The sequence below is a fragment of the Euprymna scolopes genome, chromosome 12 (assembly GCF_053919585.1).
Source record: "Euprymna scolopes isolate OS-2025 chromosome 12, ASM5391958v1, whole genome shotgun sequence".
Lineage (NCBI taxonomy): Eukaryota > Metazoa > Mollusca > Cephalopoda > Sepiida > Sepiolidae > Euprymna > Euprymna scolopes.
Genome location: NC_136493.1, coordinates 26,105,969 through 26,122,680, shown reverse-complemented (window position 1 = coordinate 26,122,680; position 16,712 = coordinate 26,105,969). Strand labels below are relative to the sequence as shown.

Here is a 16,712-nt window from a genome sequence, read left to right as displayed (position 1 = left end):
TGGTTGGCTTACAGATTCAGTTAGAATTTTAGAAGGGGGACAAGAATTAAAATTACGTAAACGGGCATTTGGAGAGATTTTAGATGTGATACGCCGTAAGAAAGATGTTTTGTTTTAGCATTTGGTTTTGTTGTTTTTTTTTAGAGATCCTAAAATTTTTTCTCCAAGAAAAGTGACTTGATAGGGATTGATAAGCACAAGAAGTGCCCCTATACGAAAAATTTGGGAACCTGGTTAATTAAGTGCTTAAAATAAGCTGGTTGCACGTAGACGACTCCAAGCAAAGTAGTAAATAAGTCTTGGCTTAGTTAATAAACAGGCGTTGGAAAGAATACGAAAATTCTTAAGGGGACCAGTAAACCGATGAGAGGTAGTCCCGAGGCAATCACATATAGCTTAATGAAGTAAGAGACAGGCAAAAATATGCCGTAGATTACGTAAGAAAGATATAACCTTGTATTTTTTTTAGAGAAGCATGAATGTGGGATATATCTGCTGGATCTTGGAAGCTCTGGTGAGAGGAAAGAAAAATCACAAAAAAAACGGGCAATTAGATAGAATTTAGGCGCAATTACGGTGTTGGGCGCGAAACGTGTTAATTAGTTAGGGGTGATATTTCTAAATCCTCGTCGAAGTTTCAAAAATCCAAGCAAGGAAATCCGAGTGAATCCGTATGAGAGAAAAAAAAGGTATATCTTAAACTTCGGAAGCCAACCACAAAGATTTAAGTATATGAGCTTTGGTATGTTCCGTATGAGATAGTTATAGAATAAAAAAACAAAGCCATACTTGATAAGACTAACCATGCGGAAAGAGAGATCAGAGCACTTTTGAGACGAAGGAAGTCGTCCATTTCGAGAAAGGTGAAAACCTCTAGTCTGCGGCATATGGGTGGCTGGAAAATAGCTGATGTGAATTATAGGAATACCCTACACCCAAAAAGTAAATGCCACAAAGATCAGAAAGGTTCTGATCTTATAAAAAAAAAAATAAATAATTGTGAAATCGGCCGTGAAGGGCTGACTAAAAGAGATTTTTTTTTTGTGTTTTTTAGCCTGATCTTTCTAGCCGTGTGGTTGTGTAGATGTAAAAATAAAAAAAATAAAAATGTACTAAAGTTAAAAATGCATACATTTTTTTTGTGAAATATGGAAGGGAGGGATGTTACATGATAAGGGCTGTCCCCTGTTCATGTAAGTATAAAAATAGAGAGATTAGTTAAAATGGAAATAAGAGAAAGCAGAAATCGAACCCTGGACATAAGTTTTAAAGAACAATAGGTTTAAATGGAATGTCCAGTAAATTGTTAATTCGGATGAAATAAATAATAAATAAACTATTCAATTGTTAAAAGAATGTGGATAATAAAATATGAGTTAAATAAATTAGATATGTAGGTTAAATTCCTTTGTGGAAACAGCACATGGAAAATAGGTTATTGGGAAATCAATGTCGAAAACGTGCAAAGTCGCGCATGTTGAAACACGTGAATTTTGCTCACGTGGCCGGGATGCATAGATTTCTCAATATAGCAAGTGGGAGTTAGTTGGTCGGAAGAGAGTCAGGGAGAGTCAGAGACAGTCAGTGAGAAAACTCAGAGACAGGCGGACGTCTGAAGCGAGACGTTACTTCAGAAACTAAAATGTGAAACTTTGAGTTCTTAATGAGGAAGTCGACCGGTCGTCATTAAATAAATTCACCATGTGTTTTGGATAAAGCTCATCTTTGTGTTGTGATTTCTACAAAAAGGTAAATTGTATTGTTATTATATGTCTGTGTTATAAAATGTCATTACAACAACATCTCTCTCTCTCTCTCTCTCTAAGATACAACATCATATGTAATAAGACAAGAACTCTCACTAATACTAATAATAATAACTATATAACAACTCACAATTCATCACTTATAATAGTCTCTCTCTAAGACTCTTTAATGAAACAAGTATATAACATTTGTAGCTATAATACTCTGTCTTTGTTTACGTATATAGGCACTTATATATATATATATATATATATATATATATACATATATATATATTATATATATATATATATATATATTTTTTTTAAATATGCTGTACCGGGTAAATTATAGTGTAAGGGAGATAATTCTGTTTGGCTTTATTACTTGTATCTTTTCTTTCTTTTTATTTATTCATTTATTTTTTATCTTGCTAAAGTTTGGTAATTATTACATACTATATATACCTACCACACATGCATAAACGCCCGTACATAAATACACATACGCACATAAATGAACGTATACCATACGCACATACCATGTGTATACTATATTCAGTGGGTTATAGTGTCAGGGAGATAACTCTATCGGACTTAATTTTTTTTTTTTACTTTCTTTTTATTTAATTTTTTTCTATTTTGCTGTTGTTATGAGTATCGTATTATTTATTAATTCTATATACTTCGATTTATATATATATATATATATATATATATATATATATATATATATATGTATGTATGTATGTATGTATGTATGTATTTTTTCTTTTTTAGTATTCATATATTTTATTTATTTATTTTATTTTATTTATTTATTTATTTATTTTTTTGTTAGAATTTGTGTATTGTCGTTGCTATGGCTCACTTGTAATGGAGGGGGGGGTCAAAGGATAAAGGGAGTATTATAGCTACAAAATAAAACAAATAAATAACATAAATGCTCAAAAGATCAAGCCCGAATCACCTCCTTAACACACGAATACAGATACATAAAAGATAAATCAAAACAAAAACGTAAAAAAATAACTATAAACAAAAGAACACAAAATAAAAAAAACAACAACAGCATCGGAAAAACGGGAGAAATATATATATATATATATATATATATATATATATATATATATATATATATATATATATATATATATATATTTAATACAAATTAATATAAAAAATATAATAATAATAATAATGATAATACATCTAAAAGAGATAAAATAAGGTCTAAACTGTTATCTTCTCCCCCCCTCACACAACAGGTCACGTGAATCTTCACTGCGTTACTATTCTTGTAAAGAATGAAGCCCCTTCTCCGCATAATAAAAACAACAATAACAATCATAATAATAATAACGATAACAATAGCAATATCAGTAATAATAATAATAATAATAATAATAATAATAATAATGATAATAATAATAATAATAATAATAATAATAAATTATACAATATTGTATAAAATAAAATAAAAAAAATATATATGTATATATATATATATATATATATATATATATATATATATATATATATATAACCAAAGCTTACAACAGAAATAATAAAAATAATAAATAAGTAAAATAAAATTACCCCCAACTGACCCTGCCCTGTTTCTGCAGTCCAGCCGCGTTCTTTTCCGCCATCTTGAATTCACTTTTGTCTTTGAAAAAGAGAGGTCCCTTTCTCTCGAAATTAATCAAAGTTCCACACCACCCACGGACTTTACATACACCGGACATACCAGCAACTTGGTTATAAATAATTATACATTGAGGTGAGGAAAGATAGACGAATAAAGGCTAGACACTCCTCTACTCAAGCATACCCGTCTACATTTGTTTGTTTTTCTTTCTTTACTTTTATAATTCCGGTCTCCCCCCCCCCGCAGTGTCTTTGGCTTTTAAAAAAAATTCTACACACACACACACACAGACACACACACACACACACAGACACACACACACACACACACACACACAAACACACAAACACACACACATATATATATATATGTGTGTGTGTCTTATTTATAATACTCCGAATTTTATTATGTTTATATAATTGAGAATTCGGTAATCGTTCATATACCAATAAATTTTAAGTCAGTATAAGGTGATTTAATTTGTAAGCTTCAAAATTACCAGTTTTTGTAATTGAGCATTCATATATTATTTTCACAAAAACAAGACAACAAAAGTTTGATTGATAGCAACAAGTAGTGTATTTTTATTGTTCGTTATAAATGTTTTGCGACTATTCGGACAATTTAAAACCTTATTTCGCTTGAAAATATTCACAAAAACGGCGTCTCCTCAAACGTATGGAAAACAGACTTTTAAATGAATAATATGGAATCCCTTCACCTTTTAAGGAAAAACTATGCAATAAAAGATTTACCTACATTTCTTCCTACGGAGGTTTGTTCCGTATATATATATATATATATATATATATATATATATATATATATATATATATATATATATATATATATATATAATATAAAACTGTGTCTGTGTGAGTGTCTCTGGTCACGAATAGGCTCCTATATGGTTGACTATTGTAGAAAACTGATCACATATAATGATAGAAGATGTATCGAGACACAGAAATGGGTATGTTTGATCTGGCAGAATGGTGGTTCATTAAAATTTTGGGGTCTGCGTACGCGCCTGGTTCACAAAGTATGGAAATAAAAAATGTAAAAATTACAAAAAAAAAAAACCGTTAACAAGTGTTTTTTATATAGATGTACATATTAATACTTTAATAAGTACGTTTTAACTTAAATAGGGATCGTATAATAAAATTGTGGGGGTCTGCGTTCACTGAAGAGTGTTCAAAATTGGAAAAGCAGCTATAGAGTTTGCTTCCGCTGTCTTCTCTTGAAAAAGGACTAATAGGTCTGAAATATATTGAGATTTATAACACCATTGAATACAACAGAAAAAAAAAATTACTGTTGTTTAGAGTTAAAATTTGTGTGAAAAAGAAAAAACAAACAACAAAAAAAGAAATTTATTTGTTTTGTTTTCATTTAATTTTACGCTATATATATATATAAAAAGAAATCTCGCATTGTTCTTGGCTTTTAATTTTACCTTATAATATATATATATATATATATATATATATATATATATATATATATATATATATATATATATATATATATATACTGTTGAAATATTTTTTTTTATATCCTTATGAGGGCGTGATTGCAAAACTGAAGGTGACAGAGGTGATAGGAACAAACCAATACAATGGAACGAAGCTCTACAATTGACCAATCAGAAACCGGAAACTCTTCATAAACCATGCTTGATGTTTTAGAATTCTGCATGAACTGTTCTTTCAAATCTTCGGATTTTTTTTTGATTTTTTTACATGGGAGTCACCACTTATCAAGGCCCGAAGGCCACTCAGGGATAAGGGTTATTGCGTGTACAGTAATCAATGAGATAGTATTGTAGTAATCATTATTGTTGGAGATTTGATAGAGTGTCTTACTTAAGGGGGGCGGTTTGTCAGGAGTTTGTTTATGTTGGACTTCGAAGACATCCAAGTTGTAGTCAGGTGGGAAACAGGCAAACGGCAGAGAGTTCCACTGGCGTGCAGTTCTAAGCAAAAAGCTTTGCTCATGGAATCTACGTTTGGATTTAGGCACAGATAAAGAGTGGGGAAAATTATTAACAGTCGTTTCAGCCAGACGGGTGTTTCTTGTGAAAGATTGGTGAGGGGGGACGAGAGATTGGAGCTCAGACGAGCACCTGCCATGGAAATAACGATAAAACAAAGACAGGCTTGCAACGTCTCTTCTGTGGGATAGAGGTTGCAGGGAAGAGAAAAGGGAATCCCCCACTAAACCACGAAGTCTATTTTGTACTCTGTCAAGGCAGGATAGGCTTTTTTTAGCAGCTCCTGCCCAGATGTGGCAGCAGTACTCCATCCTTGGACGTACTTGGCTTTTATACAGATAAAGAATTGTATCAGTAGTAAGATAGTTTCTGGAGCGGTAGAAGGATCCCACCATTTTTCCCAGCGTCCTTGGCAACAGACCTGATGTACGTGTTCCATTTCAGATCAGGAGTAAAGGTCAAACCCAGAAGCTTGTCAAAACATGAAGCCTCCCCAAGACGAGAGACATCCATTTTTTGACATGTTCATTTCTTGACATGTTCATTTCTAACGCTTGGATTGTATCTTCTGTTTGTATTTGTAATAACATGTTTCATTACTGAATTGTATAATTGTTCATAAATTGGTTGACACGCAGATCTTTTTCTTTTTCTTTTTCTATATACTGTCAAATTCTTACTTTCGCTCTTTCTCTCTTTCTCTCTTTAACTAGATCTCATCATTCTTTCCTTTCCCTTCTAGTTCTTATTCTCTTTATAATAACCATTTATATCATTTTTCTTTTCTTCTCCATATTGTATATATATATATATATATATATATATATATATATATATATATATATATTTCTCTCTATTTTCTTTCTCTATTTGTTTCTCTATTCCTTTTTTTTCTCTCTTCTTAATCACTCTCTCTCTCCATTATAATCTTTTAACTTTATTTAAATTGCCCCTCCCTCTTTACATCTTATAATTAAAGTTCTGTGTTTTAAGTTTTTTAACTCCAACTTTTAAAGAGTTCCTACCTAAAATAAAAATCCATTATTCATTGAACTTTTGAATAGTCAAGTCGCTGCCTGATGATATCTGTTGTTTGATTGAAACAAGTGGCTATTTGTAGCAGCGGGATGTGAGCATGTTCATATAACAATAAACAAGTATTATCAGCTCTTTTTATTGAGCACTATCTAACAACCTCGTTGAATTCATTAGTCCATTACTCATGAATATAAAAAAAACCCGAGTATATATATATATATATATATATATATATATATATATATATATATATATATATATTGGGTTAATTTTTAACCGTTACGCCACGAAGTCCTAGATCACTTTATGTGTTAGTTTTATTGCTTTTAAACTTATGTACATGCTTTGTTGATTTTTTAAACGAAAATACGGTTAATATTAGAAAATTTGAATATAGTTTTTTGTCATTTATTCTCTCTCTCTCTCTTCCCCCCTCTCTCTCTTCCCCCTCTCTCTCTCTCTCTCTCTCTCTCTCTCTCTCTCTCTCTCTCTATATATATATATATATATATATATATATATATATATATATATATATATATATATATTAGTCGCTCCTTTTTTATGGAACGTATTTATTTATTTATCATTATCATTATTATTATTATTATTATTATTATTATTATTATTATTATTATTATTATTACCTGGTATACCTATGGAAATGCATGTTTCTAACTTTAAATAAATTAATCTAACAATAAAATAGATGGATAATGTAGTCGCCGCCAAAAAAGAAAAGAACAAACATAAAAAACAGAAGACAGGGAAGTTAACAGCGATGAGGGTATAATATTACTTCAGATCAAAACGAAAACTTAGACCAGTAAACAATCGCCAGATTAAAATAATACCAATACCCCCGCTTCTACAGCTTGACAACATCGGATCGTACTTCCCCTCTTTTCTCAATCTCCCCATCCTACCCACTTCCTTCACCACACCTTCCTTCAAAACTCATACTGCTCACATTCACAACGTATACACCCCACTTTCTTCCACAGCGTAAACCACATCCGGATATCTTAAAAAAAAACAAAAACAAATGTAATCTTGACTCTCTTTTCAATATCGCTACTTTTTTTTGGCCTGATGAAGTGGTCTCCTTGAATTAGGATTCCGCTGAAACATGCATGCACATATGTAACAATAATGTTTTTATAATAAATAGACTATATACAAGCTCTGTCATCCATTGAGCACTCTTTAATAATTACACGTGTTTCATTGGATTTACTTCTAGGAAACCAATCTATACAACACTAATATATATATATATATATATATATATAAAATATATTTTAGTCATCGACATACAGACCTGTTTCGTTGTATCACAACTCATCAGTGCCGCTAGACTAACACCTCTCCCAAGCCGAGGATCGAACCTAGAACCGTCGTGATGACAGTCGGCAGTCCTACCCACATGACTACGGAATCGGTGGCCGAAATTAACCTATCCGAACGATTATTTAAATAAACATTCGTCCGCTACTCGTAGAGGGCTCAAACGTTTGTTTGTAAACAAATCGCGAGCTTCGCATTATTTCAGCTAAATTAAGCAGCGAGTAAGATAATTTACAAGAGTGCTCTATATATATACACACACACACACACACATATATATATATATATATATATATATATATATATATATATATATATATATGTGTGTGTGTGTGTGTGTGTGTGTGTGTGTGTGTAAGAAATTTTTGTGTAGTTTAATTGCCAGATATATTTTCAAAATTTACTGATTTGTTACAATTAAATTCTTCTATGCTTATACGATCAAGAAACGGGAAACAGGGAAGGAAATTCTAACCGCAGGTAGTCCCAGGAAAGAAGTTATTACAGTAGGAAATCTTCCGGCGGCTATGAAACTCTACAGCGAACGGGTGTGATTTTGCTGCTAATCGAGTTGGTTGAATGGTTTATATGAGCATCTTAGAGGTGGTTTCTAATTTCTACTTACATATCCTTTTTCTTCGTTGAACGTCGGGGGTAGAACCAGTTGATTGATTCCGTTTTGGTCAACTGCTGAGGCTCGTAGTTCAATATTATTCTCCAACGAGTTGAGACTCTTTTTGACAACTTTCGTCATCTCAAATTTGTACCATTTTCCGCTGCCCTGGTCGCCATGTTCCAACTTCACTTTTCGTGATTTTAGCAGTTTACTAGTTACGAGTGAGTTTACCTGCAAAGAAAAAACAACCTATATGAATGTGAAGCGTAAGAAGAAATAAAAATACCATATTTCTTTGAAATAGCCCCACTTCTCCCTCTTCCTAACTGTGTGTATACATATACACCTCTCTCTCTCTCTCTCTCCCCCCCTCTCTCTCTCTCTCTCTCTCTCTCTCTCTCTCTCTCTCTCTCTCTCTCTCTATATATATATATATATATATATATATATATATATATATATATATATATATATATATATATATTTTTATAAAGTAATAGGGTTCGTGTGTTTCTGTCTGTGTGTACAGCTCTCCATCATCAACGAAATATAAACGAGGTAAGAGGGTAGATCTCTCCTGGTAGAGAAACATTAGAACCCATTTTAGGATGTTTCTGTTATAGGAGACATAAGAATCAATGCCTAATTTCTTTATATACTAGTCTACAAACCACCCCCATATCGAATGACTTATGCTCATTTGCATATCACATTATATTAAATCTCTTTAACTAATTACCTCGACCTTATTACATATTGGAAATATTCTAATCATTTCAACTGTACTATTTACAAAATCTATTTAACATTTAATTATTTAATATATTTTCATTTAATTTTATATTCGATTTATTTCACTTTACGTATATTATCAAAACAATTCATTTGCGAGGAAAGCTTTATGTTTTGGGATTGTATTGAAAATGTAATGGAAATTTCAATTTCGTTCCGTTTTAATCTTTTATATTTTACTTGCCAATATTATTGAAAGAATACAATTCAACTATCGTAATTTTATATAAATAAACAAAAACAAATATTAAAAAAGAAATAATTTTATTTTTAAATGAAAAAAATCAATTTAGTAAAATAATTGTATTAAACACCCCCAGCCTTGTCAGCAAACCTGTAAACCTATAAAAGTTAACATTTCGAATGTAAACAGTGATTTTTCGATTTTGTTAGCGCTTGCCGCAATTAAACACAATTAAAACGGAACTAACTTTATTTCCATTCTATTTTTTAAACAACCCCCAAAACATAACGCTCTCTTCCAGTTATAGCCAATTTTTTTTTTAATTAAATAAAACAGGTCAAAATAAACAGATAAGCGCATTTTCTTTTACATTTTTCTTACAACCAACGTTGTCATTTTAACCAACTGCAGGATATCGTTACTTTTGTGGGGTTGTTTTGAAAATGGCACGGAGATTATAATTTCGTTCCAATTTAATCTTTCTGGTCGAGCCTATTTCGAAAGCCTGTCTTATCATAGATTTGAACTACAAATAATTTATTACATTTTGATTATTACTATCTTAAGACTTAAAGCTTATATTTATTTCATTTTTCTATTTATATATTGAATTAGTTATTTCCAGTCTTATTTAAACTTAGTGCTTTCTTTAAACCGGATGAACCTTTTATAAAAATATGAGTTTAACGTAAAGAACACGAACAAGGTTTTATTCAACTGAATTTCTTCCAGTTTACTAACAAAATATATAAATTTAAAAGAGATATAAATAATAAAATAAAAAGGTTATGTAATTTAAAAGAAATACACGTACTCACAAAAGCAGAACTTTTTTACACATTTTTTTCTTTAAAACCATAACAATGAGACTAACAATTACCTAGATCTTAGTAATTATTTGTTTTAATAGAACTGTTTTAATTGTACTGTTTACTTAGTTAACCTAAGTTGGTATTACATTTATTTTACATTTACTTTTTTTTTTTTAATTATTACTTTTAGACTGTGACGTTTACACCCGGAAGTAATGAGTCACACGTAGGTCGCTTTTATTCATTCCTTTTGGTCAAGATCAAAGTGTAGTATCTGTTCTTCAGATGCTGCACTTCATTTTCTTGTTCTCTTTCGGTGGAGGAGAAATCCTTCACGACTGAGACAATTTTTATTTTTGTACCTTTTCTCCACGTTAAAAAACGACCCTGGTGTCTAACTCTGTCCCGTGGGGAGGCATAGTAAATAGGTACAATATAATTGTTTATAATTGTACTATTCAGAAATATTATTTATAGTTCGTCCATTTCAGTTAGTATACATTTCCTTTACGCTTAATTAATTTACAATCATTAATATCGTTAAACAATTCCGTTTAAAACCGAAATTATGCCACCCAAACGAAGTAGAAACGAAAGTGAGGAAGAAAGAATGGAAAGATTGGAAGCTAATAGACTAAGAGTTGCTGCAGTTCGCTCCAATGAAAACAATCCAGATAGAGAAAGACGTATAGAACTTAACAGGATACGTCAAAGAGAAAGGAGAGCAAGACTGTCAGATTTGGAAAGAGAAACCCAACGTGAAGCTGACAGAACTAGACATGCTGTAAGGCGGTTAAATTCATCACAAGATGAAATTCAAGAAAGGCAAAGATATGCACTGGAAAGAGAAGCAATATTACGATCGAATGAATTATATGAGGTAAGTAGACGTACACAAGGTCAGTTGAGAGTGGCTCAACGACATCAGAATGAATCGGAAACCCAACGAAGCTTTCGCCTATACCAAGGGCAACAACGAGAGGCTGCATGGAGAGAGAGTATGACTTTGCCCCAGCAATTGACAGAAAACGAGGCAGCTAGACAACGAATGACTGCTTTGAGACACCATGAAATAGAACACTGCAATAGAAAAGGATTGCTCTACAACAAAAATAACTCTCTCACTACAGCTGATATAGGAAAAATGGACAAAGTATGTCAACATTGCTCAGCTGTAAAATTTAAAGGAGAACCCCCTGATTGTTGTTGTTGTTCTTCTGGCAAAGTTGTGCTTGATAGCTTTCCACCACTGCCTCAGTTGCTTCAAGATTTGCTCTCCGGCAATGGTCCCATCTCTAAAGATTTTCTGCAAAATCTACGCAGTTATAACAATTGTTTTGCAATGACATCATTTGGTCACAAAATTGTGGCAGTACATGGGTGGAATCCTTCTTTTAGAATTCGAGGCCAGGTTTGCCACCAGATTGGGAGTCTTTTACCACCTGAAGATGAAACAGCAAAGTTTATTCAAGTCTACTTCTTGGATAGTCTGGAAGAGGAACTACATAATCGGGGACGTGACAGTAGACTCAATAGAGACATTCTCCAAAGTCTGACTGAATTTTTACATGAGAACAACAGCTTCATTTGTCAGCTGAAAACAACAAAGGAGAGGATTGAAGAAGAACACTTGGTAGAACATAAAGTTGTCATAAGGAAAGACCGAAGGCCGCAAGAAGAGCATCCACGGCGATTCAATGCTCCAACAACAACGTATGAGATTGGAATATTAATGGAGAATGAACCAACAGCTAACCGGGATATTGTCTTGCGTTTTAGAAATGATACATTAAAATGGATCTCCGAACTACATCCCCTCTACGATACTTTAATGTACCCGTTAATGTACCCCTATGGTTCTCCATCTTACAACATCTACATGAAGGCATCCAATGGGCGAAAAGTTACCCAACAGCAATTTTATTCGTACCATTTAATGACTCGGCCTGGAAACTATTTTCTCTGGTACCGAAGGCTATTTCAACAATGGCTGGTGGATGTGTACTGCAAGATTGAAACAGAACGTTTACAGTTCCTGAGGCGTGAGCAACAGACCCTGAGAGCTGACAATTATAGCAACTTGAGAGATTCAATTCTTAGGGAGGATGGGAATCCAGAACAGTTTGGTCAACGAGTTGTTCTTCCGGCAACTTATACAGGAGGCCCTCGATACATGTTTGAGCGTCAAAGTGATGCCATGGCATATGTTCGGCGAATGGGCCGAGCCGACCTCTTCATCACGTTCACAACAAATCCAAAGTGGACAGAAATTACAGAAAATTGTCTTCAAGGGCAAGACCCTCAGGATCGTCCAGATATTGTTGCCAGGGTTTTCAGGCAGAAGCTAAAAAAGTTACTTGAATTTATTAAAAAGGGAGGATTTGGCAGGTTGAGGGCTTTCCTGTACAGTATTGAATATAAAAAAAGAGGACTGCCGCATGCACACATCCTCACCTGGCAGGCCCCAGAGGACAAACTTCTACCAGAAAAAATGGATCTCTGCATATCTGCAGAGATCCCTGACAAAGAGGAAGATCCTGATCTTCATGCTAAAGTGATAGCACATATGGTGCATGGACCTTGTGGACCATTTAATCCAAAGTGTCCATGTACGATTGACAACAAATGTTCCAAAAAATACCCAAAAGAATTTCTTCAGTGTACCGAGCAAGGCCAAGACTCTTACCCCAAGTACAGGCGAAGAAAACCAGAAGATGGAGGCCAGACTGGTACAATAAGGATGAAGAGAAATGGTCGGTATGTTAATCAAGAAATAACAAACCAGTGGATTGTTCCGTACAACAAGGTCCTCCTTCAGCAGTTCAACGCTCACATTAACGTAGAAATTTGCAGCTCGATCCAAAGCATCAAATATGTCCTCAAATACGTGAATAAAGGATGTGATCAAGCAGTGTTTGAACTACAAAGAACTGATGGAGCAGCTAACCAACAAGGCCAAGTACAAAGTCACATTGTGGATGAGATCCAGCAGTTCCAGAATGCAAGGTATGTCGGCAGTTCAGAGGCGGCCTGGAGGATATTGGAACATCCCATCCATGAACATTTCCCCCCAATTGTACAACTTTCTGTTCATCTTGAAAATGGGCAGCATGTCATGTTCTCAGCTGATACTGCTCTGGAACGAGCCCAAGGTCCACCGCCTGCCACAACTTTGACACCATTTTTTCAACTCTGCCATGAGGATGACTTTGCAAGGGGTCTCAAATACGTAGAAGTACCTGAGTTTTACACTTGGAACAAATCGACAAAGAAATGGATGAGAAGAATGCGTGGGGTACAAGTTGAAGGTACTGAAAATGATGATGTATGGAAGGCACCATGCATTGGGAGAATCTACACGATTAGTCCAAAAGCAGGGGAGTGTTATTTCTTACGCCTGTTGCTCAATGAGGTTGCTGGTCCAACTTCATTTCAAAATTTGCGAGCATACAATGGTCAGGTGTTTGAAACATACAGAGCAGCGTGCCTTGCTCGAGGCCTTCTAGAAAATGACCATCACTTGCATCAAGCAGTAGGAGAGGCAAGTGCCACTCAATCACCTTCAAATTTGCGAAGCCTATTTGTGATAATTTTAACAGCCTGTGAGCCAAGAAATCCTCTTGAGATCTGGATGGCTTTTCGTGATGTAATATCTGAAGACATTCTTCACAGATACAGGCAAGAAGTTAACAATCCAGAAGCAGATTTTAATGAGGACATCTACAATAAAACTCTTTGTCTAATTGAAGAAAAAGTTCTCCTTATGTGCGGTCAACCATTGGCAAGCTATGGATTACCTGCACCAACGCAAGGGAGAGATGAAAGACTCGCGAGAGAGTATCAACGTGAAGTTACTTATAATCTTGAAGAACTTTCCCTACAAGCAAAAAATATGCAAGAAAAACTGACCGATTCTCAAAGAGAAGTTTACAATTCATTCATGGCAATGTTGGAAGCACAAGGTGAAATGAACAAAAACATGATGTTTCTTGATGCTCCAGGTGGTACGGGCAAGACTTTTGTAATCAATTTGATCCTTGCAAAGATTAGATCCATGAGAAAGATTGTGCTTGCAACAGTATCCAGTGGCATTGCTGCTACTCTACTACAAGGTGGCCGCACTCTTCACAGCACTTTTAAAGTACCCTTGGATACTCATCGAATGGATCAGCCAGTTTGCAAAATTACTGGTAACTCAGCCTTGGCAAATGTAATTAGAGACACCTCTGCAATCATTGTAGACGAAGCCCCAATGACGCACAAGAGTGCTTATGAAGCAATTGACCGAACACTGCAAGACATCACAGGAAACAAGAATCCCATGGGTGGCATTCCAACCTTATTTTGCGGTGATTTCCGTCAAATCCTCCCAGTGGTTAAAAATGGCACAAGGGCTAACATTGTCAATGCAAGTTTGAAACAATCCTATCTCTGGAGGCACGTTATAGTGAAGAGACTGACTACTAATATGAGAGCCTATATCTCTGATAACACAGCTACAGCAGACTTCTCAAAATTGCTTCTCCAAATCGGTAATGGTCAGTTTCCTATCACTTCTTCACCTGACACAATTAAGATTCCAACTGCGCTTGGTAAATGTGTCGGTAATCAGAAGCAACTGAAAGACAAAGTGTACCCAGACCTGCAAAACAATGGAAAATCACCGGATTGGCTTGCTGAGAGGGCTATTATTTCGCCATTAAACAGCAATGTGAATCATTTGAACAATTCAATAATGAATGAATTTCCAGGAGACACAAAGCAATACAAGTCAGTTGATTCGGCTACTAATGAATATGAAGCTGTTCACTACCCTGTGGAGTTTTTAAACTCTTTGGAGATATCTGGAATGCCTCCACACATTTTAAATCTCAAAATTGGATCGCCAATCATGATTCTTCGATCCTTGGAACCGCCAAAAACAACAAACGGAACCAGATGTGTTATCACCAGATTGCACACCAATGTACTTGAGGCCACCATTTCCTGTGGTCCCTACAAAGGCGAAACCGTTCTACTGCCAAGGATCCCCTTAGTTCCATCGGACTCAGAACTTCCATTTAAATTCCGGAGACTCCAATTTCCTGTGAAGGTGTGTTTTGCAATGAGCATAAACAAAAGTCAAGGTCAGACATTTAACACCATTGGCGTAGACTTGACATCAGACTGCTTCAGTCACGGTATGTTCTACGTCTCCATCAGCCGGACAGGAAGTTCAGAAAAACTCTACATTCTGGCTCCAAATCAAAGCAGCAGAAATGTAGTTTACCCTGAGGCTCTTCAGTGAAAAGTTCGAGAAATGGATATGAGGAAAAACTGACATGATCTGATTGTGGTAAGTTTTTAGTATTGAATGTGCAAGATAAAATTTAAGCAAGAGTTGAAAATTACTTCAATGAAAAATTTACTATGTAACATCAAGTAACCTTCCTTTTTGATGAAAATGTTTTGTGAAGTTCCTGATTGAATTTCAGTCACTACAAGAGGTAGTTAAAATGTTAATCACCTTATGCAATCGTTGCTCTTGCAACATCAACTTACTGGAAAGGTGCCCACAGATTTTGGTACCCGAGTGCGCAACAAAGCTCCGTGCGAAGCACGGGTATCTTTGCTAGTATATATATATTACAATAGAAAAATGCGAGCATGAAAAGTAATATGGTTAAGATTAAACATGGAAAAGTAAAGGACTAGTTGTTTAAACTGAAAAAGAAAAGGACAATATATTCTAGTAAAAATATAATAAATTTATATCTTAAAATATTGCAGCATTAAGAATTGATTATATAATGTTATAAATCGAATTAAAAAAAACATACCGTTACATGTGTCTAGCTAGCTGGAACAAAAGTGGCTTTCATCTAAATGAAGGTACAACGCTGTGCTATTAACAATTGACAACTTTTATTATTTCTTTTAACTTTTCTTAATACATTCTATAAACTTTGTGTTTTTGGAGATCCGAGCAAAAATGTATAACAAAATAATATATGTGAATACATGTAATATTGTTCAAATTTAAGAAACATCTTCATAATGGACAGATGTTAAATTGTGAATTTTTGAAAAATTAACGGACGTTAAGTTAATAACGCTATTCATTTATAATAGATGTAGAAATACATGAAATTAAGCAACATCTTTCTTTTTGAACAGATGTATAAGCATGTTTGAACAAATTGTATAAAATTGAGAAATTTCTATTTTATAAATTTCTACTTTGCAGATGTGGAATTATCTAAAAATTGATAACTATTTTTATCATTCATACCGTGTTGGAATATATGGTTAAGTGTTGGTTTTACTCATTTAGGACTGCTTCAAATATGATTAAGATTAAGCTTAGAAAAGTAAACGAACTAGTTGTTAAAACTGGGAAAGAACAGAAAAGATATTCTAGTAAAAATATAATAGATTTATAACTTAAAATATTGTAGATTAATTAAGAATTGATTATATAATGTTAAATTTAGTTAATTTAAAAAATTAAATTGAATTTTTTAAAACTCTTAATGCTGCAATATTTTAAGT

The 16,712-nt window shown here is 33.8% G+C and overlaps 1 protein-coding gene across 1 annotated transcript in view; it reads right to left on the bottom strand.

The window, feature by feature from the left end:
* LOC145291210 (growth/differentiation factor 8-like) overlaps positions 1-16,712 on the bottom strand; it is a 277,336-nt gene that overhangs the window by 5,804 nt on the left and 254,820 nt on the right. The window contains exon 3 of the mRNA XM_080136795.1: positions 8,403-8,624. Within this exon, the coding sequence (XP_079992921.1) occupies positions 8,403-8,624 (222 nt within the window). The remainder of the gene's footprint in view (positions 1-8,402; positions 8,625-16,712) is intronic.